Raw genomic sequence first — 25,420 nt, forward strand, 5'->3', positions numbered from 1 at the left:
GCTTAAACATGAGAATACATTTCATTTCAAGGCGTTTTTTGATGAGTGAACTGTTTTGGGCTTCACTCATTTGGGTAGGAGTAGACAAACGTCGATTTTTTTGGCCAGCTGTCAAAAAGTTTTGGTCCCCGTTCGACCCACTGTATTTCTGTTGTTGAAAAAAATACATGTTTTCCAAGAGTTTTAAATGCCCAAAGTATTATTTTATGACGGTACTGCAAAGTCTAGCGTTAAAAAAGCCTCCAACATAGCCCAATATAATCACATATTTTTACTCATCCGAAATTGCCATGTTAAGCTCCAAATAGGCCACAAGGAAAACCGCTCGGCCACGGAGAAGATAATGCAGCAAGAACCGAGCTGCCCCGGGCATAGTAATACAGACCGGTCGTGACTTGAATAAATTAACCACCGATCTAAAATACAAACGTTGCCGCAAACCTGGCCCCTAAAAGTGTCAGGTGTCTTAAAGCTGCTCTGACGAAAAGACTCAACACAATGTGCATGGGTGACAGTTCAAACTGGTTTATTTTGTCACAAACACCACGTAGGCGTTAGGTTCGTTTGAATGCTATGTTACAAAGAGCAGCACACTGTTCCAAAGCGCCAAATAGGTCTTGAAGTTGATTAAAGGCGTCAAGAAACCGATGATTTCCATGAAATCCTTTCTTTATACGAACCCGAAGTTCTTTGTCTTTATCGCGATGGACAGTTTCTGTTTCAGAATTTGCCTGAAAAAATATTACAAAGTTATTTTGGCTCACGGGCAGGACAGCTTTAACTACAATTTCGTGGCAGCAAGGCCCAAGTATAATTAGAAGCCGATGACCCGATGTTTTAAAAATGAAATTTTATTTCAATTTCAATTTTAATTCCATTTAATTTCTTCCTCGCAATCTTACTGAGAATTTTATTAAAAGTCAGTTGCTTTTAACAAATGGAAGTATGTTGTCTCAAGAAATTTCCGATAAACTTCTTTCCTTACAGTACAATGCCTGGTGTACTAAGTAGCAATGTAATAAATCTTCCTATAGCTATAAGCTACAATCCTAGGCTATGTATACCACATCCTGTTTATTAATATCAACGTCTTCTGTATTAACAAATCTCCATCGCGACATAATTCTTCATCATAACAAACAGGACTTTGTCACCAGCACTGTAGGTAAGTCACAAGCAAGCCAGCCTATTGCATAAAAGTGCTAAAATCAAGGTCATCTTGAATGGAAAGAAGCAAGCGCTTTGTCGGCGTGAGGGAAACCGTGACAGGGTTGTCGCAGTTGTCGTCACCACAGAACAAACGGGTACCGCGTTATGATCCATATCGCGTTTACCAGGTTAGCAAAAGCAAATAAAATAAAATCAGGTGTTGTGAGTCAGCTGTGTTGAGTTTGTGCAATGAAAACACGAAAAAAGATAACAACTGACCAACTGCCGTGGGCATCTCAAGCGTGGGGAGCATTTAATCGATATTTTACTCTGTTTCAAGGAACTCAAAAACCGGTTGGAACAAAGGCGAATGCAAAATGTCACGTTCGAAGAAACGCAAACAAGACACAGGCAGTGTTGAAATTTAAACTACAAGCGTAAAACTCTTGTAACGTCTCGATGATCTAACTTCTAACACTTTCGTTACGATAATTTTCAACTAAATAGTTCAAACTCACTGACCTTTAAAGTAATCACGGCGACCATTATCTATATCAAAAATGGCCGCATGCGTCAACACTTACTTGGTGGAATACAGAGGCACGTAAAGCCGGGAGATGCAGGTGTTGGCGGTGGGAAGATGATGATCATCAGGAGGACGGATGGTGATGGTTGGCATCGGTTGAAATCCGTCCTCGCTGGCAGGAAGAGCAGGTGATCCGGTCCAGAAGTAAAGAAGCTCCTGTCTCTCGGAGGAGTTGAAGCGATCAACAACCGCCCAGAACCAGCGCTTAAACTGAGTCAACTTTTCGGTGGAGGCACCTGGAGTTAAAAATGTTTGTTTAAACGCACTTTTTCATCAGTTATTTGGTTAGTTTCGCTTGTTACGGTAAATTATGTAACGAAAAATTTGTTGCATTGCTTTTGCGTGCTGATAAATTGTCCTCAAAAATTTCGTACTGAACCGAAACGATTCCGCCAAATTTTCGATGTATTATTAACATGTGACCTGCAGTTGCAATGGTTGACAAGTTTTCGCAACTCGTATTTTTAAAATGTAACATATTTTTGCAAATTTTATTTACTACGATTTTAACATCTACTGTTCCGGTGGAAACAACCTGAAACTGTAGTCGCAACCAAAAAAAGCCAAACGGTTTGGGTCGTGGCCCCATTACTTGTACCGCGAAAATGCTATTTAAAGTAGCGTAAAAATACATCTCATCAACAATAATAGTAAAACATGAAAAAAACATTCTATCAAAAATTTGAAAGAACATGCGTATGCAGGCATTAAATTGCCAATTACGTGGGCGCAAACTGTCGCATATAGTAAGATTTTATTATAAACCCTTCTATTGTGCTATATTTAGTACGTACTTAGTCGAAACAAAGTTTTATTTATTTATTTTAATACTAAGCAAAATGCCAGGATCATATTTGGCCACCGGGTAAACCGATGCCGATTAATGATCGCGATAAATTAAAGTAACAGCATTGACCTCGCTAAAGCGATAAAAAACTGAAAACAAGTTGGTCGATCTGGAATTTCACTCGCGGCGATATTTTAGCGGCAGTGCGCCGTACAACTCCGCTACTGGTAGCAGGCATTCCACAGTCAACCGCACAATGTAACCACTCAAAAATAACCACTCACCAGTCTTTCCGCTCTCATCGTTGAACAGGGTATAACTGATCAAGGTGTGCACGTCCACATTACCGCAGCCATTGACCAATAAACGAAGGTCTTCTGCGGTGAGGTTCTGCATGGCTGACCTCGGCAACACGTCATAAACGCCTTGACGTAACTGCGTAATACACAAGAATGGTTATTTTGGTGTATTAAAGGGTGCCAGGTAACGTATTTTTATCCAGTATTTGTACTAAGATTAATTTAAACTGATCCCAGACAACAACTGTAGGCTGTACCGGATATCTTGATACCAAGAACAGACCTTGAGGGGACGTTAGATAACAAAATTCTCGGCATACTTTCAACACTTTAAAGCTTGCTTTTTTCACGAAGCTATAATTAGGTTACATGTAATCCCTTAATATTCAACAAATTTGGCTCAAGTTTAACACGGGTACGAGTGACCTTAATTATATCGAAGACCTCGAAATGCATCTGTTCACGGCTGAGAGTTGTAACAGGTGGCTCCGCTAGAAGGTCACTTATCGCCATGAAATGCACCAATTTTGTTGGTTGGCCTTTTTATGTTTAATGCCAAACCCATTTTAACATGGTTTTTATGTGAAAATTGCTCGCTCATCTGTTCAAAGGGGAATTACACTGTCGCACTTAGCAAAACAATTCGAACATATCACGTCGTTATGTATAGAAGGTTAATGCCACGAGTTTGCAAAACAACTCGTTTTAACAAGGGTGTCCTACGCCCATGTGCAACTTTGCGATTGACTTTTGAGGGTTTCGAAACTGGTTGAACAAGATTCGTTTTCTTTTAGCAATAAAATTTAGAAAACTTTTGAAACTTTACAATTTATGTCAAGTCCTTCTCACCTTTTCCAGTTGCTTTCTGCAGCATCCCACCATCCGCTGGAGGGCGTAGCGACGCACATAATCGAGCAGGTTATCCCTGGTAACGGAAATAGAACTCCCATCTGGAAGAAGCTCAACCTGGTGATAGAAAGTTGGTCAGGCAAAACCAAGTAGTAGTTGAACACTTTCCAAACAGTTATTTCTAGCTAAGCCAACGTTCGTATATCGGCTAAAAATCATTCTATCTTTACACAATCAGAGCAAATATGGTTAATCAGAGCCGCTCCTGGTTGCAGATTATAGCTTGCAAAACGAAATTAATTTTTTATCGCGGAATTACATTAGAAGGGTTTGCAATTCCAAACCTAGTTAAAATTACGAAAGTTATGTGAGACCACCTAACAGCATAAAACACAGATGAACCGATTATCCTTCACAGCTGAGCATGCACAGTAATTGAATGCTTACGGGTAGTTTCTAAAAAAAGTTCTAAGCACGACTTTGAAATGTTCGCTTGTTATGGATTAAGATTAATTTTGTTATTTGCTTGTTTGCAAATCCATGAAGAGTCAGAAAAGCAAAAGACTACTCTCGAGCGCCACCTACCTGTTGGCCTCCCTCTTCGTTCGGCGGATCGACGGTGAAGTTCAGATCCAGATCTTCCAGGACTTCATCGCCAACACCGGACTCTACATCCAGGACCAACTGTCGCAAGCTCTCGTATAGAGTCGGATCGAAAAATGCAAGGTCGTGCCAGTGGATCTAAATAATATTATTACGTCATAAAAGTTTCTGTTACATATGTTTTCCGGTAACTTACGATTTTTGAATTGTTCCAACTAAATGAAAAAGTTACTTTCAATTGCGCCACTTTGGTGAAGTTCAGTTGCTTACTTTCTACGTCAAGATAGATGGCGCATGGAGCTCACAATTCTAATTTATTACGACACAGAGCAAAGCAGGAAAGTAAATATCGCGAAAGAAGAGCTTCATGGGCTCACATAAATTTCAATGAATAGCGTGTTTTGACGTGAGATCACAGAAGGCTTGTGGTAAACAAAAGCGGTTATAAACGTCTGTGTTCAGTTCAAAGCAGATATAACAGATAACAGGTAACAGCAAGCGCGGAATTCGAAGGCAAGAACTTTATTGTGGTCACAAAGGCAATTTTCAGTAAACAGCACCCTCCCTCGAAAGATATCTACCACGAAAATTAATGATTGTTCGTGGCCGATATTACACCGTGCTTGTTTTCTTTGTCGCGCCTGAAGGTTAGTTCAGTTAAACGTGAGATGTCTTTAAAAATCGAGCCAAGTCGACTTGATCCATTTCAGCGATATTTAAGCATTCGACAAAGAGGACTGTCAAACACTTAGGTTAAAATTTTGATGATAATCTGATAAACTAAAACACTAGTAACCAAATTAATTTGTTCCAATTAAAAAGTTTACTACGAACAGCAGCAAACCATATAGGCTTAGTTTCAACCAAGAACCGTCAAATCCATAATGTTTCCATAGCCAAAGTACTTCGCACCTCGGTACGAATTTGGTACTAAATCATAATAAAGCAGTGAACCTAGCTGCCGTTATAAATTTACGCTCAATGTAGGTCATTTTGTGAACGACTTTTGAAGTCATTGACTTCAATTTTTACATTCGAATTCCACATTGATACAAATATGGGATTAACGACAGAAAGCACAAATGTAGACATGTTTCTTGACTTGCTGCTGCCTGACTATGTAAATCAGCTTATCTTCTATGTGCATTGTGATGTAAGAGCGCTCATCTGCACTCTGATCCAAAAAAAACCATACAATATGACAGACAAGTGTGACACTGACCTTTCGCCCCAAAATAACCTTTAGTACGTGACGACACAAGGGCAAAGGGCAGAGCTCATTTTGCAGGAGACACAATCCTATGATCCTTCCCACGTTGCGATAAGCGTTAAACCTGGCGTCTGTGGCGTCACCCCACGATGCCACGGCATACACGCCACGCTTACCAGGTTGGTAGAAAAGTGCTGGGCCACCATCATTTTCTTCGCTAGAACGATCTTCATCTGATGTAAGAAGTCACATTTTTAAATTAAGACGAAAATAGTATAAAAAATCATCCACCCAAATTCACTTATTAAAATAATAACAGTTGCAACAGTGACTATTTTTTAGCAATACTTTGCAGTAAAAAATGGTAAAAAGTCGGCACAGGTCACCTTTTCCAACAGAATCCTTTGTGTCTTTTTCATCCGAAGTCTTAGCACTTTCGTCCCGGGATTCCCCTGTTGCGGTTCCGGCCTCACTGCTGCTGCTGTCACGTCTGTCGGCCGACTCCTGTTGATCCGACTCATAATTACTGGACGTGAGTAGCTCGACAGCTTCGTTTACACGATTCTGGAGCGTGTGCTCATTCCTCAGGAGGTGGAGGAGCTCGTAGGCTGGGAGCTCTAAGAAATTGAAAAAAGTGATAAATTGCTGGAGTGCGCAATGACCGACATAATTTTAGATAATGACACAACACAAAAATAAAAAAGATGGAGTTAGTTTAGCGTTATGAAAGAATTAAACATGTACTGGTAGTAGTATGGTGTAATGAAGGAAGTGGATATGTCTTGGAAAAGGTTTAGTGATTTGCCATTAAATTTAATCATGCAACATATTAATTTTCGGCTGAAGCCAACACTGACCAAGTAACATTCCGGTGATTTTGGCGGCCCACCCAGAGTGGAACGTTACCACTTTCGGGTAGAGACGATCGCCGATCGCTTGCTTGCTGCGATCCATCGAATACTGGTTGCTCCGAGCTGCACAGAAGTCGAAAAAAAAAATAATAAAAGCAATATTTAACAATGCCTGAATGTTGACCACCAACAAGTTTCTCTGTAAGTGTCCACGGAGATGGAATAACAGGACGTTGTCCATGAACCCGATTCTGTTTATCCCATGCTTCTGGCCATGAACGTGATCAGTAACTTACCTCTGCCTGGTGACCACTTGACATAGGGGGAAGCAGAGATCGACAACGACTCGGAACCGCTACGACGGGCCCCGGCGGAGAATTCTCTGTACCTGGCGGTGAGGAAAGATCGAAGATTGATGTTCCTACTCCCCGAGTTGGTTGCCGATGTAGTCCCTGCAAGAAAGGGGGTGAGATGGCTGATAGTATTACGACAAGGTAAATACATTACGATGATAAGAAAATGTCACTATCTGTATACTTTACAGCAGTCTGTAACTAATTTTAAAATTTATAGAAAACGTATATTTTATTCATATCAATGAGGTGTTTTTTCTCCTACAAAGTCTTGGTTTCCATCACAGTTTTAACAAATCCCATAAATTATGACGTTTGACTCGCTATTTTGATGTGATTCCAAATGTTGAAAACCTTTTTCACTTTCATTTGTCTTATCACAAACTCTCTCACCTCCTCTTGCTCTATCTTCTCTCTCTCTCTCTCTTTTACAAAGTCGAGCGACGAGCGAGTGATGCATCGATGCCGCCTTCCTTGAAGTGGAAGAGCTGCTTCCGGGTAGCAAGCCTTCCAGCGACGGGAGACGCTCAGACGAGAGAAGAGCTTCGGATATGGCGGTGTAGAAACTCCTTGCCACCCCGGTGCCTTCCCCTGGTTCATTCTCAAACAAAACTTTAACCTGCGTGACGGTTGAAAAATGCGATAAAATTGAAGTAAAACTTCTGTGTCTTCTGACATCTCAAATTGACCGACACCTGAAAGTTTAAGACTTTCAGGTGTCGGTCAATTTGGTATCTCGATACTAGTGTTGAGTGTTTGGCTGTTGCACAGAATGTAAACCACAATAATATGAATCGTAGCAGAGATTTAAGACACTCTGCAATCGGTGATAAAAGTTTGATTGTCCCATTGTGTCTAACTCCATCAAAAGTTAAAACGAGCGACTAAAATGCTTACAGTATTAACATGCAGCCGCATGCAAACATGTGCGCTCCATTCTACAGTGAAATGTAATCGGGAACTTACTCTAAGCACTGCCAAGGGCTGCGAGGATCCTGCCTTTCTTTTAGCATGTTGGTTGAGATGCTTGAAGGTTTGTTGGATGAGGAGCGATCTACCTCTCTCCACGTTCAACTGAAGATCTGTCGTCTGCGAGGTTCGCAGCCTTTCCATTTCCTTGCGAAATTTTGTCTCGCGAACCTGAAGGAGGGAAAACGAGTTCTCTGCATGCATGGCTTTTAAAAATAGCATTTTCCAATCATATGTACGTTATTACGTCAATCCTACATAATGTGTCTATGTCATCAACCAAATTTCATCACCTCAAATCCCCCGAGTTCATAGAGGATTGACTTTGGCTCAGCGCCAACAGTGTCGAGAAATATCCTGCTGAACAATTCCAAGGTTAAGCGACATTTTCCGAGGACTTTATGGGCACAGACGATTTCATCACTGATGTTGTTCTACAAGATTTAAAAAACAATTATTGCAACCGTACGAAAATCCACTCGAGAAACGACAAGTCAGTTTTTCTCAAACCTCTGAAGCCATAGTTGAACACGACGCAACATCGGTTGAAACATCATCAGCAACTGTAACTGTCACAGCGGGTGGTGGGGTTTCAACAGCAACTTCTAAATGATTAAAAAGGAATTGAAAGAAACTTTGGAAGATTACATAATACAGCGATCCCGGCCCCAAGTGCCTGGGCTACAGAAGGGGCTTTCAGGGATTTGTAAAAAAATATTTAAACACCCCACAACTTTGCTTTCATTAAGTAACTTTGCAACAGCCTAATTTGCTTTAAAAATAATATTCCACAAAAAACAAATAGTTATATATTCATAAGCAAACACACGAGTTTCTTTTTGATATGATGGACAACATACACAGATTGTAACAACTTGCCAATGGTCAACAGTAAACTTATGTATCCTAGGCAATGTCACTGTAGGAAAATATTCATTTGCAAATAAAGTCACAACAACCAACCTTCTGTTGGTGCAACATGTTTCGTTGCAAGATCGACTGGTTCTGTTTCCATTTCCTCTGTTGGTTTCTTTGTTGTGGCATATTCTGTCGAAGGAGCAGTTTTTGATAAATCCTGAACAGTTGGAGATTCAGGTGGCTCTTCTTTCCCATCAACGACTTGTTCTTTTAGTGGCATCCTTGGCTCAGTAATTGCAGGCTGAAACAGCAGTGACAATATTTGAATTAAAATTTCGTTCCCAAGTAAAATTCGAAAATAATCATTAAATGACATCAATATACTGTCTTGAGTCTGTGAGGTAAACTTCAAAAGAAAAAACTTTTCATGAACCTTAAATTACTAATAATTCCCAAAATCAACTTTTAGCCTAACCCTAAAAATCTTTAAAACCTTGACTTAAATTTTACTCCTTCTCCAAATTCTAATTAAGCCGAAGAAAGATCACTTACGACTGCATCTACCTGCTTCTTTTCCACTTCATCTTTCTTACTCCTATCAGCAGCATTCATCCTCCTTGAAACACCCATGGACAGTGATCCAAGAGAGCTACTGTTGTCATCCATCCTTGGTCGGCCGAACAACTCCTCCTTCCTGGATGAAGGCTGCAGAAGATGAGGTTTCTCCGCAAGTGGAAGAGCTACCGCGAGCGGAACCTACATAAAAACGGAAAATGCAAACTACAAATTTAGTAAAAGTAAAGTCTTCTCGTAACCCTTCCGAAGCATTAATTGCATTTACAGCACTTTAGTCGCTAACATTCAACCAAACCTAATTCTTATTGAGAAGCATTCCACGTAAAAAGTAGAAAACTCAAGTGAGAAATAAAAAAGAGAAAACCGAAGTGAGGTCAGTAACAAAGTTATGTCACCTCAAATGCATTTGGATCGGCACATCCCAGAAAAGTCATAGATTCTGAGCGACGAAAAAATGACGACAATGATTGAGAAAATGTACTCATGTCCGCATCACTGATCACGTGAGCTCCGGGCTTGACTGGATCAGACTGAAGCGCGACAGAATACAAATCCTCGTGACAACTCATGTATTCCTCATCTTCTTCTTCATTATCACTGTTGTCATAGCTACGAAGGAATATGCAAAAATTAAGAGGCATATTATTATACTCTGATGCATTAAAGTATAATTTATGGCGGAAATTAGAAAGATAGTAACGAAATGCCAATTATACTTTGCTTTGCAACCAATATGCCTTTTCACCATTGCCAATTAAATTGTTAAGCTGGATTTTTAAAATATTTTTCTTTGTTTCAGAGCAATTTATTAAAATGATTCAGTCACCCAATATCGAGCGACATGTTCTGTAGTCTCGATGCAGCTGCTTCCTTCTTTGCATCGTCATCCAGTTCGTTATCTGATAGCGCCCTCAAGTAATAAATGTAAGCATCGAGGACATAAGCAATATGCTTCAGCGATGACACATCCACGATAGGAAGCAGATCAGAATGCTCGTTGCTATGGGAACGCATCAAGGAGAGGATATAGGATAGAAAGTCCTAAAAAATTGCAAGCGATTAAGTTTTAAAACTATTCAAAATATGGAGATAACGGGCAGGGAAGTGAGAAAAGCCGTCAATGACCAACTGAAATAGAAACAATTTATTGCCTAATGTTCCGGCATAGGAACGATAAAAAGTACATTAAACTATTTTATTGAAATGATAACATGTTGTCAGGTGAGTAGTTTAAACAAAGCTTTACAATACATATACCTGTCTGGCAGCGATATCTTCACTTGTACTGAGACTACCATGACCTCGAGAAGCATCTCTTGGTCGATGAGGTGCACCACTTGCTGTGAAAATAAGATAGAGATAAGTAACTACATAAAAATCATGTCTTTGTTCATGGTTTCCGAACATCTCACCCCTGCGTTTGTGATGAGGATGCTCAAGGTGAGACGGGCTGGATGCCATGGAAAGCACTTGTCCGTACCGAAGTTGACATTCGGTCGACTCAACAATCGTCAACAACCAGGTCCACGTTGTCCTCATGAAGCGTTGGACAAAATTGCTCAGAAATTTTGAATCCTATGGGAGATGGTTAAATCTTTATGACCTGTCACTGTTTTCTTAATAAGTTTCACAAAATATGAATAAATGTTCCAACAGAACAACAGATTTTTAGAAAGATTTGGAGAAAAAACTTTAAACGATTTGATGATTGAAAGGATTCAAAAATCCCACCATGATTGTTATCTCTGAATTACCTTATAAGAAATTTCCAAGACTGTGGAAAGAGTGGGAATTTCCGTAAGATAATCCCCTCTTCTGAGAGTGGTAAGCAGATGGGTGATTTCCCTAATGCAGGTAGCAAACAATCTTGAAAGTTGGGCTTTAGTTACAGACAAAGAACTCATTCGTATTTCATCAGCAGCAGCGTGCTTTGGTCGCTTTTGGTGAACGTAGTTACGTGTGTTGTTCATCCAAACTAAATAACAACACCACTTTCAATTCCACTTGAAAAGGGTACAACAGAAGCCAATACAAATGGCTTTAACGCTACTTCTAATCGGTAGTAAATTATTCCTTTGTTATCTGAAAATAAAACAGCTTAAAGCAGGTCACACAAAACAGAACGGTAGAACACTTCTAACCAGCACTAAATCCTGAAACGCCAGGATTACCCGGATTTGTTCCCAACCCATCATTTGGAGGTCTTGCCCCACCAGAAACCCCTTTAATGGGAATCATTGAGCTTGTACCCATTGCCCATTGCATGGTGTGAGGTTGCTGACGGGCCTTAGCTCGTTGCTCCCTGGTTGATCGCCTGAAAGTCGGTGAAAACAATTGTGGCCATGAAGATAAGTTATTGATACGGTTAGTGCTATGACAATTATTAACATGTCACTAACTATGCACTACTGACAACCAATAAATAAGATTACCGGTACAACTTATAAAAAAAAAGTTCAATGTGTGGCCAAGTTATGGGAACAGTTCCCAGTTCAAAATGGTTAAAAGTACAAGTTGATGGAGGTGAGCAAAGTTAATGAGGATTAGAACAAAACACAAAATTACTAAAAAAAAATTTCCAAACTACCTTTCCAGATTTACTTCATCCTGCCAGTGATCTGAATCGGTGTCTTCATCATCATGTTTTGTGACCTTCTGACGATCAGGCAGGGATCTTCCATCAAGAGTCTTGGTGTCATCATCCTCTTCATATGTGAAGGAACCACTCGCGAATACAGTGCCCTGCCAGGAAGAGTTAATATTAACAATAAAAACAAAACTTTTAGCACTGTAGATTGATCAAAGTTTAAAGAACTTTTCATAACGAGTATGTTGCTCACACTCATTATATTGTTCGACAAACTTTTGCTACTGTACCACTAGTAAGATAGTGTTTTGTAGTTGCTAACGAACCGATTCGCTTCCATCGCTGTCCATAATATCACTTTCGCTCTCAATGTTAAGGTCGAGATCAGTGAGATCCATGTCTGACTCGTCTTCCACAACATCCGGCTCATTTCCATCTCCTCCAGTCTGAAAAGGAAGAGGCAGTTGATACTCGGCATAACCTAACCTGAGGTAACCTGTAGTATGTACTTGGAGACACGTACAAATTACCATTTCTAGATCTGTACGATAAAAAAACACGTCAGAAAAATGATACCAGGAATGAAGCAGTAAGATCAGAACAGAATTAAAGTCTTCCTAAATATGAGAGAGTTTCAACGCACTGGGTAGAGGTTGAATTGTCTCTCTTCTTCAGCACCCTGGTTCTCGTTTGACGTTAACGGTATGTCGACCGACTCATCATCCACGGGTTGTGTGTCTTGTGATACCACCACCAGGTCGACCGATTCTTCATCATTGACCTCTTGACTTCTCACCTCTGACTCCTGATTCCTGTGGGCACGCCGTGAACTCAACCTCCGATATCTTGAAGAATGCTTATTTCGTTTGCGAACCTTGGATGTTTTGGCCTAGACATAGTTGTAAGATAAGGATTTAAAACTGTTGTCAACTAATACAGGCAAATAGGAAGTCAATTTTTAGCTCGTTTTCAGTGGAAAAGTGCAGACATTTGAAAGTAGGTGTCATTATCAGTTAATAACAACGCCGAGTCGTATGTGATTTCAGCTAGTCGAGCAAAGTCGACTTAAATTAACAATGGCACCTGTCTACTTGTGTCCTTTCCATCATCATCGTCATCAGAGGCATCATTCCTTTGGAAAGAAGCATTTTATTTACAAAGCTAAAATCTCCATAAAATCAACCCAATTAGTATTTTTTGTAACTGTAACTATTGATACCTTGGCGGGAAAGGAAGTCTGGAAAACGTGGCAGTGCTTCCATTTATAACATCAGCATTAGTGGCACCTAGCATATAAGGAGTGGTGGGCCTGGCTACACCCATTCGAACCGGGGCGATTAAAGACTCTGCTACCTCACACAGCTCCTCAACTGATAACGTTATCAGAGCCTAGTTAAACATACGCAATAGGGTTAATTGTTAAAGTACTAAGTTAACTACAGAATTGGAACTTATAGTATTGGGAAGCCTATAAAAACAACGCAATAGAAAAGCAACCACTACATAGTTTGATAAACTCGAGCAACTTGAAATACTGAACCAAAAACAATTTCCAGAACAATTTAACCTACCCACATTTGACCACTTATCATAGCGGTTAATATCACAAAATAGAAAGCAGTTAAGTTTAATGTAGTCAAATTAATGAATATTTAAGATCTTGAGTGGTTAATGTTACCATGAACACTCTTCTGCATTTTGAAACTGCCGGTTGGTTGTAGAGTGTTGCCCTCGAAGCCAGCTTATCCGGGGTGGATTGAGCAGTGAGGATGACAAAAACTCTGATGACCGAACGGAGAAATCTCTGCGCCATCATCACTCCTTCTTTGTGATTTTTATGCTTCGTTGCTTGCACCGTGTGTATTAAAGTCTCGAGCAGACGATCGAGGTATTCAGCACCCGAACACTTGACAATGAGCGTGTGGGTAAACATATCCAGTCTTATAGTGCCTACATAAACAAGAAATAAAGATAAAGACTTAATGCCACAATATAATGAGGCAATTTTGCCTGTAAGCTTGGGCCAATGAGCCATTCATGAGCAAGGAAAGCAAACTGATTTTATAACTCTTGACGTAAAAATTGTAATTATTAAATACTTGAAAAAAATGCAAAATGCCAGTCAGTCAGCTTAAAACTAATCAATTTAAAATGACGTGCATTGACAGACAAACAACTGAATTACGGAGTAATTCCCACCACTTTGTTTAGCTATTACATCCTCATCTTCAGGGTGGAGGGTAGCAAAGCTGGAAGAGTGCTCCCTCCCATCTAAACGAGAGCTCATTGAAAGGTTGTCACGACGACCCTTGAAGCCGCCCATGAGCAGGGAGTAAACAGCATTCCAGTCACTGAGCATTTGCAGCAAGGCTTCTCGACAAAACCTGAGTAAAACACGATGCTTATGCTATCGGTGCTCCGCAAAAAGTAGACAGATGCTAGCAGCACATGCAGTTTTGAAAACTTCATTCTCATTTGCATCTGATAAAACACTAATTAAATTCCTTCATATCGGACCATGTTTTAAAAGGTTAACATAACTTTTTCACGTTTACTTGATCTACATGTTACACATGAAAAGAGCAATAAGCTTGTCTAAGAAGATTAAAAATTGCCATTTTCATAAACCACAAGAAATATACAATGAAAGAAACAAAAATATTCACACTTACTGCGGAGGTCGAAGGTCATGCTCAGGTGTATCATGTTCACTTCCTTGTGATGCAAATTTGGCAGACATTCTCGAAACACGAGAACGAAGCGATGACGTTGACATTCGTGCAGAGCGTGAAGTCGGCCGATACTGACGTTGCTCTTCGCATTGGCGAGCGACAGTTTGAACCTACGTAAAAATGAGTTTTAAACAAGACTGGTTCCACAGAAATCTTACAATGCACAACAACTAAAAGCCACAGTAAAGATGATATTTCCTGACTTTATTTCCATTAAAAACCAAGTCTAGACAGCTGGTCGTACCAGAAATTGCACGATGTGCTGGCCACTGGAATTATATTCCTCATACAAGCTTGAGGTGGCTAAAAGCATTCGAAGCAATGACATGCGATCCGTGTTATCTCCTTCAACAAGAGTCTTGCAAGCGCACTTTTCCCAGCAGTCACAGTAAGCAGTGGGGCTTGTTTTTTTCAATCTAAATTAGCAGAAAGAAATTTTTTTTTTAGGTTTCTAGCGACAAAACTAACTTAGGTATGCATATCACCACACACTGCTTTTAAAATCTGAAAAACATTGTCTTGGGCTTGGTTCATATTAAGATATTTTGGTAAAGGTTTGATAAGAACGATGGTTATAATGCAGTTACTCACTTGCAGTCATGTCCCTTATGGCAAACCATCGCACATTCTGTACAGCAACATAATCTTTCCGTCAAGCCACACGTGAGACATTCAAAAATATTCTGCAATAAAGTGAAGGGACAAAAGATATTAAGATAGCGAGCAAAAAAATTGATTAAACCTAAAATGCCTTTATTAGACTTTTGCCTCAGATCCAATGCAGAAAGTGACCTTATCCTTGTCATAGTTAAAAGCTTATAAAACAAGCAATCACAAGTTTACAACATGAAGCCAACAGCAAATAAGAAACCTGGTTGATGTGTTCGACGCCAGTCCAAGTAAAACTACAAGTATCATTGCAACAAAGCATATACAAAGGGTTGTCATCCGCGTCTGAATCAGACGGGTAGATCATCGTCTGAAGCTCTTTCTGCTCCACTTCGTTGAGCGAGAACTCGGAGAATGTGTAATCTAGACAACGTTGAAGTAATTCCAAGAGCATTTAATGGATTAAAAACGATCACAAAACATCTGTATATTGTTCTTAACACCCCACTGTATAACACAGGTGGTATTCAACAAATCCGTATGGAAGCAATTGGAGATATTACTTTGATTATTTTCTTTTGTTTCTTTGTTCTTCCCACAGCACGTCTCCATAGTCAGGTTCAAGGCGGCCTTGAATATGATGAGAGCAGCAGGATATGCTCGATGTGCAACGGCAAACATGAAAGGTGTATAGCCTGATGAGTCTCTGTCGAATAAACTGAACCTTATACACTATACAAGCATCCGGTGGGTTTACACTACGGCGAAAACGTAACTTGCTCGTTACATTTCATTGCCTGTGAACTGCACGAAAAAACTATCAATGAAGTGCCTCCAGAAAACAAAAATATTTTTTATCGTTTAATTAAGATACTTATCAATTAAATTATCCAATGTTGCAAGATAACTATCTACATTTGCTATTACTTGTGAGACAGTAATTTTTTCAAGTATGGTTCTGTGCAGTTGGACTTGCAGATCAGCTTGAGGATTTCCAAAGCATCCGCTCGACTTCCCCGATCTTTTACTCCCGACACTTCGCTCCATCCACCGAGTTGGCTGGAAGACTTCTCGAGATTCTTCTTCTTCTGGCTGCCAGACATTGATAAATTCATCCCTTCCTCTGCTTCTGCATGGAAAAACAAAAAGATGAAACAATCAGAACTCAAACAACTAGAGTCCAAAAAACTAACAATCAGCTTATTTGCAGTCATCATTCTGTGGTGACGCGAAGATATATATAATTGTATATATATATATATATATATTGCTAGTTTCTATATACAGCTTTCTATATACAGCTATATCGAGCCTACAGAGGTTGTCAGCGACCCAGTTAAAGGCTTTTGTTCTTTTGCTTGCACACTATAGTATACTGTCAACTTTTCTTTATGCTTATCGCCAACTCAGACTAGTTTTACCGAAAAGTTCAACCAACTGTTCAACAAAAGTTTCCAGTACATTCTGTTTTTCACAGAAACTAATTTCAACTTTGTAAGGTGTTATAAGTAATTCGATGTACAGCCCCAATTACAAGCGAGACATAATTTTGGGTTTTACAAAGCAGTTCTGTGAAACACGGCTGCTCAAAAAATCGACAATATACAAATATATATGACCAACATGCATTTGCATTTCTCAATATTTACACAGTTTAAATTATATATTTTAGCCCAAACAAGCAAATATCTGTGAATGAAAATATAATCACCCATGTCCGCATCTGCATATGGAGGATCAGGAGGCCAGGATGACACAGGACTGGCGAGAGGACTGGCTGGAGGATGGTAGCCGTCCTGAAAGAAAAACAAAACAAGTTAAGGACATCAAAGTGGGCCTGGAAGCTCCAACATTGTTAGACAAAAGTGCTTGACAAAGAGTGATTGAACTCACCGAGAAAGGAATCAGGCGAAAGACGTCATAAGGTGGAGGTTGCGATGAAGCTGTTCTTGATGATGAAGATCTACAATGAAAGATTTTATCATTTTTAAAATTGAAACAACTAAAACAAAAGACATTTGGACAAAAAAATAAAGTTTGCGTTTCCTGCTCCTAAGCTCTATTAAATGGCGGAAACAGAACAAATATAATAATAAACGTTTGTTAAATTAGAACAAGACGTCATTTGTAACAACATCCAAAACAACAGCTAGTCCACACTTAGACTGATGAAACAATTACCCATCAACAGGACGGACGGGAGAGGTCTGAGGTTTGGGAGTATTCTTGGCAAACGTAACAGCATTTGCTATCGCGTTCACTGCATTCATCCTCTCCCAGGAAGACATAAACTGAGAGCTGGTGCTTGGTGAAGGGGTTGAGATGGTTGATGATGAGGACTGGGATGATGAGGCTGATTATTAAAGAATAACAGATTACAATCAAGTTCATCTCGATGTTATTTGTATTACCATTATCCTGATACTGCTAGTGATACAGATACTAGTGCAAGTTAGGGTCATCAAGATCCTTAATCGCTAAGGCCAAATAGTCTTAAGTAAAACCTGGATATTATATACAGTTACTAAAAATAAATCAAGTGTAAAATGTATGGTGATGATACCATTAAAATTACAGTCTTACCGCATAAAGCACAAGAGGAATCTCGTTCGACACACGCTTTTTTGTAGGTCAGATACTACGTCGACAAAGATACAATACGCAATTAATTTGGGGAAATGTTTGTCGAGAGATATGTCTGATCAACTACAGTAACAGTAAAAAAATTTTAGTTGTTTTATGTCATAAATGCAAGTTGAAAAATAAACAAATTTTTTTACTCTAATTTCAGTTGATCAGACTTATCTTCCGACAAACATTTCCCCAGATTAATTGCGTATTGTATGTTTGTCGACGTAGTATCTAACCTACAAAAAAGACTTATGGTGGTGGTGACGGTGTGGTGCGTAAATTACGTAACCAAGCTTCCAGTTACACTAGCTACGTATTTAGACACTAATGATACGCTAGTACGCAATAAGAAAAATGCTTCGAACTTGATTCTGTATTTAATTCTTTTTTAGTTTTGAAAGAGGAAGCAAGGAGCTTGCTTCTCTCCTCTTTGATCTTTTCATCATCTTTCTGCTCCTTGTTGGAAGATGGGATTGTCATCTCAATGCACATGTGGAGGATGTTGCGTTGCCCATCGCACCTCTCGTTGCACAGGGACTTTGGGAAAAGGAAATACAAACCAGTAGTAAATGCCGGATTGTCAACTCATATTTAACGTTCATATATTTAAGCTACAACAAAAGGTGAAAAAATATTTTCCCCATTTCAATTGCAACAAGTTATATGTAAAAATAAAACACGATATGCAACAAGTGGGACAGGAAGTGCACTTATGCTCATTAACCTGATTTTTTTTAATTTACGTACTTAAGTGGTGGCACTAATTTAATTCTATTTGTTTAACTCCAAAACTAAGCATTACTTGATAGAAGACATCAGTCCAGGCAACATTTTTGCTTTCTTCAGCACTTGATACGAGTGTTTCGAATCCTTTTATATCTCGTCTCATCACAAGCGGCATTAAAAGCTGACTTTGAAACGCCAACACACTCACAGTGTGTCTGTGGTGAATAAATTACAAACTTGACAGTTTCGCATATTATACACATTATGTATATTGCAAATGCACTGTGGCTGAAACAGTAGCGGAGTATTGTAATTGTTATTCATGTAATTAATCTGTTATCTTATTAGAGCTAAAAACTTTAATAGATGGAAAAAAATGAGTAAATGAAGATGCATTTGCTTCTATATTTTACTACAATGATGCAGAATCAGTTAAAATTTACATGATGGTGCGAGTAAGACCACATTTCAAACTCATTTCACCTATTTCCAGAAGAATCAGCAAAAATGCCCATTCCGGAGGCAAATAAAGGTGGAAGATCGGCCCAAATCGGATCTTTTATTCCCCCATTTTCATCGGCAATTAAAGGGTAGAGCATGGCATTATAATCTTGCAGAAGCATGGGACTGGCCTGTAATAAACAATTACGCTTTCAATTATTCAAGTAAACATGTACATTAACAAATACGTACACTCAAAGCATGGTTACTTGGTGCGCTTAACACACAACAGCACAGAAAGTATTCGGTAGACAGCACTAAACCAGAACTATTAAGTCAAGTCACTAAATCAAGCAGCAGGTGTGCTGGAGCAAAAACTGACTGACTGACTTACTCGTCCACAATTCAGTAACTTGCACGTCTTTGGGGTCTTGCTTGAACATCCCTCTTCATTTTCTTTGTTAGCTTAGAAGAAAGTTCAATTCAAAATGAATTAAAAATTGTAAAAAATTTACAAATGTTAAATAAAAATAACATTAACATACATAGTCTAACATACATACATAACACAATAACATAGTCTTAACATTTGTGACAATTATTACCATAGAATGACTCTGGCTTTGTTGGGAATCTCCTTTGAGATGTCATTTTTCCGGAATTTAAACTGAGTTTGAAACAGGTAAGTTTTCCACTGCTTGTACTCGCTATGGCACCAACACCACTCTCCATGGCATTCACACAGTGCAATTTCAGACGAGAATCAAACTAATAAAAAGCAATGATTTTATCCTGATATTTACTTTTACTACTGTAAACTGTAAAGGCTTAGATCTGAGGATTTCATACAATTTTTTTAAAAAAACAAACACCCGATAAAAGTAAAAATTTCAAACACCGTTTATTTACCATTTGACAATTAAATATAGAAAAAAGAATAACAATAACAATGCAGTGCCATGACCTATACCAAGTGAATGTGAAATAATCGTACTTGCAGTCTTCTGGGTGTCTTCTGTATGCAATCTAGCACACGTGGTGCATTTGATTTCATAACTACGACGTCATCTTTATGCAAGAGTCTGCACGAGTTCAAGTTGGTTGTAGCGTCTTCTTCTGTTGCTTTTTGTTGATCGTTCGAGAAATACACGGCCACGATGCTTTTATCAACCTGCAAGTTTTAACACGATGAAAATCAGGAACTAAACATAACAAATTACACTAAAGACATTGTGACACAAAACATGAGTAAAAGTGTTTTAACCATTGGGAAGAATTACTGAAGCTTTTTTATTTATTCGTATTCTGACCTGTATAAAATAGCTAAAGTAGTCATGAAGAAATAAACTACACAACAAGTAACACAGACAGCGTTGTCAGAGATATTATCCCAACCTTAGTTACTCGGCCAACTGGCACAGAACGAACGTCTTCAACAAAAACAACTTCCTTCAGCTCCCAATCTTCTTCTACGTCCAAGTCCTCTGATTCGTCGTCATCAAACGACCGCTTTCTTTTATTTGAGTTTGCGCTGTCACAACAACAAGCATAAATTCTTTGATTAAAAAAGTGATGTGTCATTGAATAGCTGCATTCTTGAGAAGCAATATTTTTTAAACAACAGGTAGGAGTCATTAAGCAAAGGATAATAAAAATGCACAAGAATAAAGTTAGACTTACGCTGAATCCACCATACTTGTCACATTTCCATTTGAATCGAGAGAAGTATTTGTTTCTGTGTGCATGTAAGATTATATAATATTTTACCTCACCGCATTGTGAAAGCTAGTGACATAAGCTACTCTGACAATCGCAATATTTATCTATTTTGTAGCAGAAACCAGTTCTCTAAAGGATACTAAAATCAAACCCTAACAAAACACCACTGTCTTACCAGTCTTATGCTCAGTTGATTTTGATGTTAAAATTTGAAAAGAACTTTTCTTTTCCAGATTCCACACGGATTGTAACAATCGACCAACTTTTGGTGTCCCATTGGCAACATTTATAGCAATCGCACCGGCATGATATATCGGGAAATTACGAAGACATACCTGGCTTCCAACTACCAACTGTGAAACATTAAATTTTCCACATGAAATACTATTTGCAATGAAATAATATGTCAATAATATTTGTACATCTCAGCATTGTATTCAAGATCACAATTGTGTTTTTACATTTTGCATAACAAATGATTGTAAAGGTACAAAAAGTAATGAAGCCTTCAAATACGACGTGCCTCAGCATTGCTGGAATCTGAATCTTTGTCGGCGTTTTGCTGCAGAGTGTTTTGTGATTTCTCTAGAATCTTCTTTCGTTGGTTAAACGGCAATACACCCCACCAATATAAACGTCCTGAGATGAAGAAAAAAATAAGTTACAAACCGAAGAATAAACCAGTTGTTGACCGGTCAACTCCAAGACGGAGCAAACATTTTGCACAGATGTTGTACTTATAACAAATCTCCTCATCTAGGCTCTGGTTTCATAAGAAGATTAACGTAGCAATTTCAAACAGTTATCTGGCAATAAGTTTTGATATTTTAGGCAATGTGCCGAAAATCACAGAAGTTCCCCAGATACTTTGCGTCGTAACTGCATAGCACATATCCAAGTAAAGGTTTTGCTAGAGCTGAATATTGAGGATGACTGTTGCTGCTGATCAATAATATTTAAATGCAATTCGTGTTTTCAGGGAATTCCAGGGAATTGACATTCACTGACATTCATAAAATCATTGACATAATCCCAAAATTTAAAAGTTTATCACAAATCATCAAAATTTACTAAACATTCAAAATTCAACTGACATAACTGTACAATGTTCAAAACAACCATTTAACAAAAATTGATGAAACAGCATTGTTACGCCAACCCCTGAAAGAAGTAAGCAGTTGTATAAAATTTCACATCTAACCCACTAGAAGAAACGCAATGGTGTGACACAACAGTGGTAGGATGCAGTTTTTTCTAGCTTCATTGAAACAATGCAAGCATTTATGCCCAGATAACTTGGATAAACTACAAAAACTCAAATCCAACATGTGTTAACTGTTTGCGCATAATTTGATCCTCATTCAATAATAATTTATTTATCTACAACATTTATTTACTTTGAAAGTCAAATAGAATCCGATTCCTAAAGTAGATTTTGACACCTCTACAAACAAGTGAAATCGTCAGCCGTCAGACGCACATAATAAAGGCAATATTTTTTATGAAAAATACTAACCCAAATCGGTCAGTACAACGGAGTAAAGTGAACAGACGTGAAGACACTTTGCTCGTTCAGTTTTGATAGGTTCTGAGACAAAGCAGGGCAAGTCCAGAGACATCGTATGCTTGGCCACACTATCATCCATCCACGTTGAAACACATCCCTCCTCTGTCACCACAGATGCTTGTATTGAGCAAGCGGAAAGAAGTGCAATCTAATTAATGAAATATTACCATTTTAATCGCACTAGAAGCTGAACACTTATATTTGTACATTGTACAGTCAGAGTTTGATATAATCTGTACAGCATGATGCTGCTGCTATGTTTCGGCAAGTGATGTTCATTGTCACAAAGTAGAAGACTATTATTTTTATTGTCCAGATATATAATTATATATCAGTTCTCGGTTGAAGTTACAAGTTTTTCAGATTTTATGTGATTTTTACCTTCTCGTTATCAAGCTTCAGCGACGTCGATCGAGAGTGAAAAGTCGCTCCTCTGTGTGGCACCTTACAAACCCATTTCCACTGGCGAAGCTTTCCGTTTAAATCGACAGCTACCAAGTCACTGTACATTGCTCCAACAAGCTGAAGTACAGAAAATATTAAGTGCACCATAAACAGGTAACAAGTTAGCATCACTGAGCACTTGCAAAATAAGCAAGCATTAACATACAAGAAGTAAGTAACAATTTACAGAGATTTAAACAACAAGCCGCAATAATACCTTGAACTTTACTGGTGTTCCGTCTTCTTCAGTCCACCACTGAAGCTCGTCACCCAACAAGCATTCACAACCGCCTGACGAAAATAAAATGGACATTACGAGTTTTTAATATCATAAAGCAGTCTGAATGCACAAAGGAAAAAAAACAGACTTGTTTCTTTGTTTCTAGATGCTTAGTAGCCTTTAATATTGTTTTTGAAAAAAAAGTCATGTTAGAACACAAATAAAACAACTAAGTCAAGAACTCTCAAATAAAAAAACACAAACAGACAATCTAAAAAATATGTAAGCACAGCTGCAGGATGAAAAAAATCAAAATTACCAACCAGGTTTTGATTTAGAAGAACCATCTGAATTCTTGAGTTGATCACTCCATTGCGAATTTCCATAACGAGACATGGTATCATCACCGTCATCCTTGTCACCAGGTGGCGCACCCAGATTTCGATTTGATGGAGCACGGCTGCATAAAAATCAAGTTCACAAAACTTACAGCAGGGAAAGTAATTAGTTAAAAAAGTGAATAAGAGGGGTGAAACAAACATGCAAATGGGACATACAAGCATGGTAGAAAGCCAGATAGTTTTATAATCACTAATAAGTATTCACTACTAAGAGCTGAACCAAAACAACCTCAATGTGTATCCGAGTAAATCCTCAGCAAGCATAGTGTCAGCATCAATCACAACTCGAGGATGCTCGCCAGGTTGCCCTCCTCCATCTAGTAATGACATCAGCTCTTCTCCAGGAATGTAATCGCTCACTGGTGGACAACAAAACTTTCCATTGATAAGTAAAACTCTAGCACGTGGTGATAGGAGAGTTGCTAAGTGTTATCATGATAACACTTTCAAAACATTATTTTAATTAATAATCCAGGAACTAAATCATTCGAGGTGTGAGGACTGAAGGTCAAAAAGAAGAAATGAGAAGACATATTTGCGAAGTTCGCTAATAACAATATTACTTACCTCCATCATCTAAGTCATCATTGTCTTCGTCATCCCGACTCAGCAAATTGTTTACGGCAAGATTAACATCTAAGTTAGTTCTCTGCAATTCCCTTACAATAACAGACCTAGACTTTCCCTGCAAAACTCCCTGAAAATATAAGCAAATGCAGATAACCATTGTATCAAAAAAGCTCTTGTTTGCAAAAAATTACTTTCAAAAGCTATGACATTTATATTAAATGTTTACATTACATTTAAGTACATGCATATTTGAGTGTTGAAGTTTTTGCATTGATTCTATGATTCACCTGCACTTGATTTATCAATTCTTCAGGCACATGTGAAGCCGGTACCATCACTCTTTGACCTCCAGAGAGCAAAGGAAGGTTACGACCTCGCATCTGACCTGCCCTAACGAGTCTTATACCAGATCCAGTGACATTATCACCAGAACTAGCATTAGACGGCCTCGTAGTCTTCCGAGCAGACGTAGAACTGGCAGTTCCTGAATTGGATGAAGATGATCTGATGACCCCGATCCGATTTCCCCACCTACTCCATGAGCCAGATCCAGCCACACCAAGGAAGTCCATGTTGTATGGGTTCACATGACTGCTGCAAGCTCGTAAAAGTTTGGATGATCTACTTTCTGTAAAGTGAAAATTTATTATTCGAAACAATAAGCACGCTTCTGCAAATCCTTATTATGAAAAAATTAAATATTTGACTTAGCTCAACTGCGCCATCTACAAAGCATTGAAACATAAGCAAAATGGTCAATCTGAAAAGTTTGGTCTCAATTTTCGGTCAACAAAATACAAGACTATATATATATATATACCCGATTTGGATCCAGATTGTTTATCTTTATAAGATTCGTCTGGTAACTTCTGGGCATTAGCAGACTTTGTGGAAACTGTGTACGATGTTCTGCAAACTCTGCCATCATCCAGGAGAAAAGCTAAGTGTGCTGGACCAACTGCACAGTCTTTAATCACATTTTCTTGCAAGAGTTTTAATGTTGGCGAAACATCGCTAGAATACGTTGAAAAGGCACTTTCCGATAAACGTAGGAGTCTGAAAATTTAAAACACACATACAGTGTATATCATATACAGTCTATATCACAGTAAATAGGTATCCAAAGGTCCCCAAATTGTAGTATCTTGCTGACTGTAAAAACTGAACTATTTCTTCCTTAAGCTAAAAAAAATATACATACGTTCAAGGAGAAGCTTTTGCTTACTTTTCCTGAAATTTTTCTTCTTCTACAAAATCAGTTTGATTTGTCTTCGCCAATGGTTGAACAATAAAACGAATATTTGAGACATGTGGTTTCATTTCCTAACACAAAACCTGAGCCTAAAACAGGCTCACTTAAAAAGTGAATCAAAGTTAAAAATGCTAACTATCTTAGCTTGTTAGTTAATTTTACTTTTTTACACACATTCCTATTTACAATAAACAAACAAGGCAAGCTTGGCTTCTTGAAACATAATTCATCATAGCTTAAATAAAACACTAAAGCGGAATTGTCGAATTTTAGGAAATGGACTTGATATTTTAAGAAAAAATTGTGTATATGCTTGTTTTTGGCAGGATATTGATTGCTCGCAAAGAGCAATTGATTGAACTTGTTGAATTGCTATGTGCAGTGTGGTAGATTACGGGTATCACAATCTTTATCATTGAATGAAGGAAAAT

The 25,420-nt window shown here is 38.5% G+C and overlaps 1 protein-coding gene across 3 annotated transcripts; it reads right to left on the reverse strand.

Moving 5' to 3' along the window:
• Positions 1-501: 501 nt before the first annotated feature.
• LOC143471380 (E3 ubiquitin-protein ligase UBR5-like) lies at positions 502-25,115 on the reverse strand. 3 transcript variants are annotated; one of them, XM_076969902.1, is made up of 56 exons: positions 24,963-25,115; positions 24,558-24,793; positions 24,025-24,365; positions 23,735-23,864; positions 23,397-23,526; positions 23,090-23,226; positions 22,764-22,837; positions 22,484-22,624; positions 22,052-22,250; positions 21,059-21,174; positions 20,711-20,888; positions 20,497-20,551; positions 20,212-20,347; positions 19,811-19,987; positions 19,422-19,584; positions 19,211-19,281; positions 18,859-19,007; positions 18,452-18,590; positions 18,015-18,186; positions 17,200-17,371; positions 16,912-16,981; positions 16,730-16,814; positions 15,946-16,147; positions 15,582-15,724; positions 15,281-15,441; positions 15,001-15,092; positions 14,654-14,825; positions 14,350-14,519; positions 13,877-14,061; positions 13,356-13,627; positions 12,897-13,066; positions 12,761-12,809; positions 12,321-12,566; positions 12,004-12,123; positions 11,678-11,832; positions 11,262-11,404; positions 10,845-11,065; positions 10,503-10,665; positions 10,348-10,430; positions 9,917-10,131; positions 9,486-9,699; positions 9,067-9,270; positions 8,620-8,815; positions 8,167-8,261; positions 7,950-8,090; positions 7,654-7,827; positions 7,081-7,306; positions 6,631-6,786; positions 6,341-6,457; positions 5,870-6,100; positions 5,496-5,716; positions 4,256-4,411; positions 3,671-3,787; positions 2,807-2,957; positions 1,734-1,971; positions 502-731 (listed from the first exon to the last, which is right to left on the reverse strand). In XM_076969902.1, exons 1-56 carry the CDS (start codon positions 25,055-25,057, stop codon positions 671-673), a joined length of 8,826 nt encoding a protein of 2,941 aa, XP_076826017.1. In that variant the 5' UTR covers positions 25,058-25,115; the 3' UTR covers positions 502-670. The 3 variants fall into 3 exon arrangements, with proteins under 3 accessions (XP_076826017.1, XP_076826009.1, XP_076825982.1); XM_076969894.1 differs by having other exon boundaries at positions 9,079-9,270; positions 11,232-11,404; XM_076969867.1 differs by having other exon boundaries at positions 11,232-11,404.
• Between the last annotated feature and the right edge of the window lie 305 nt (positions 25,116-25,420).

Source organism: Clavelina lepadiformis, chromosome 1 (assembly GCF_947623445.1).
Source record: "Clavelina lepadiformis chromosome 1, kaClaLepa1.1, whole genome shotgun sequence".
NCBI classification, from domain to species: Eukaryota; Metazoa; Chordata; class Ascidiacea; order Aplousobranchia; family Clavelinidae; genus Clavelina; species Clavelina lepadiformis.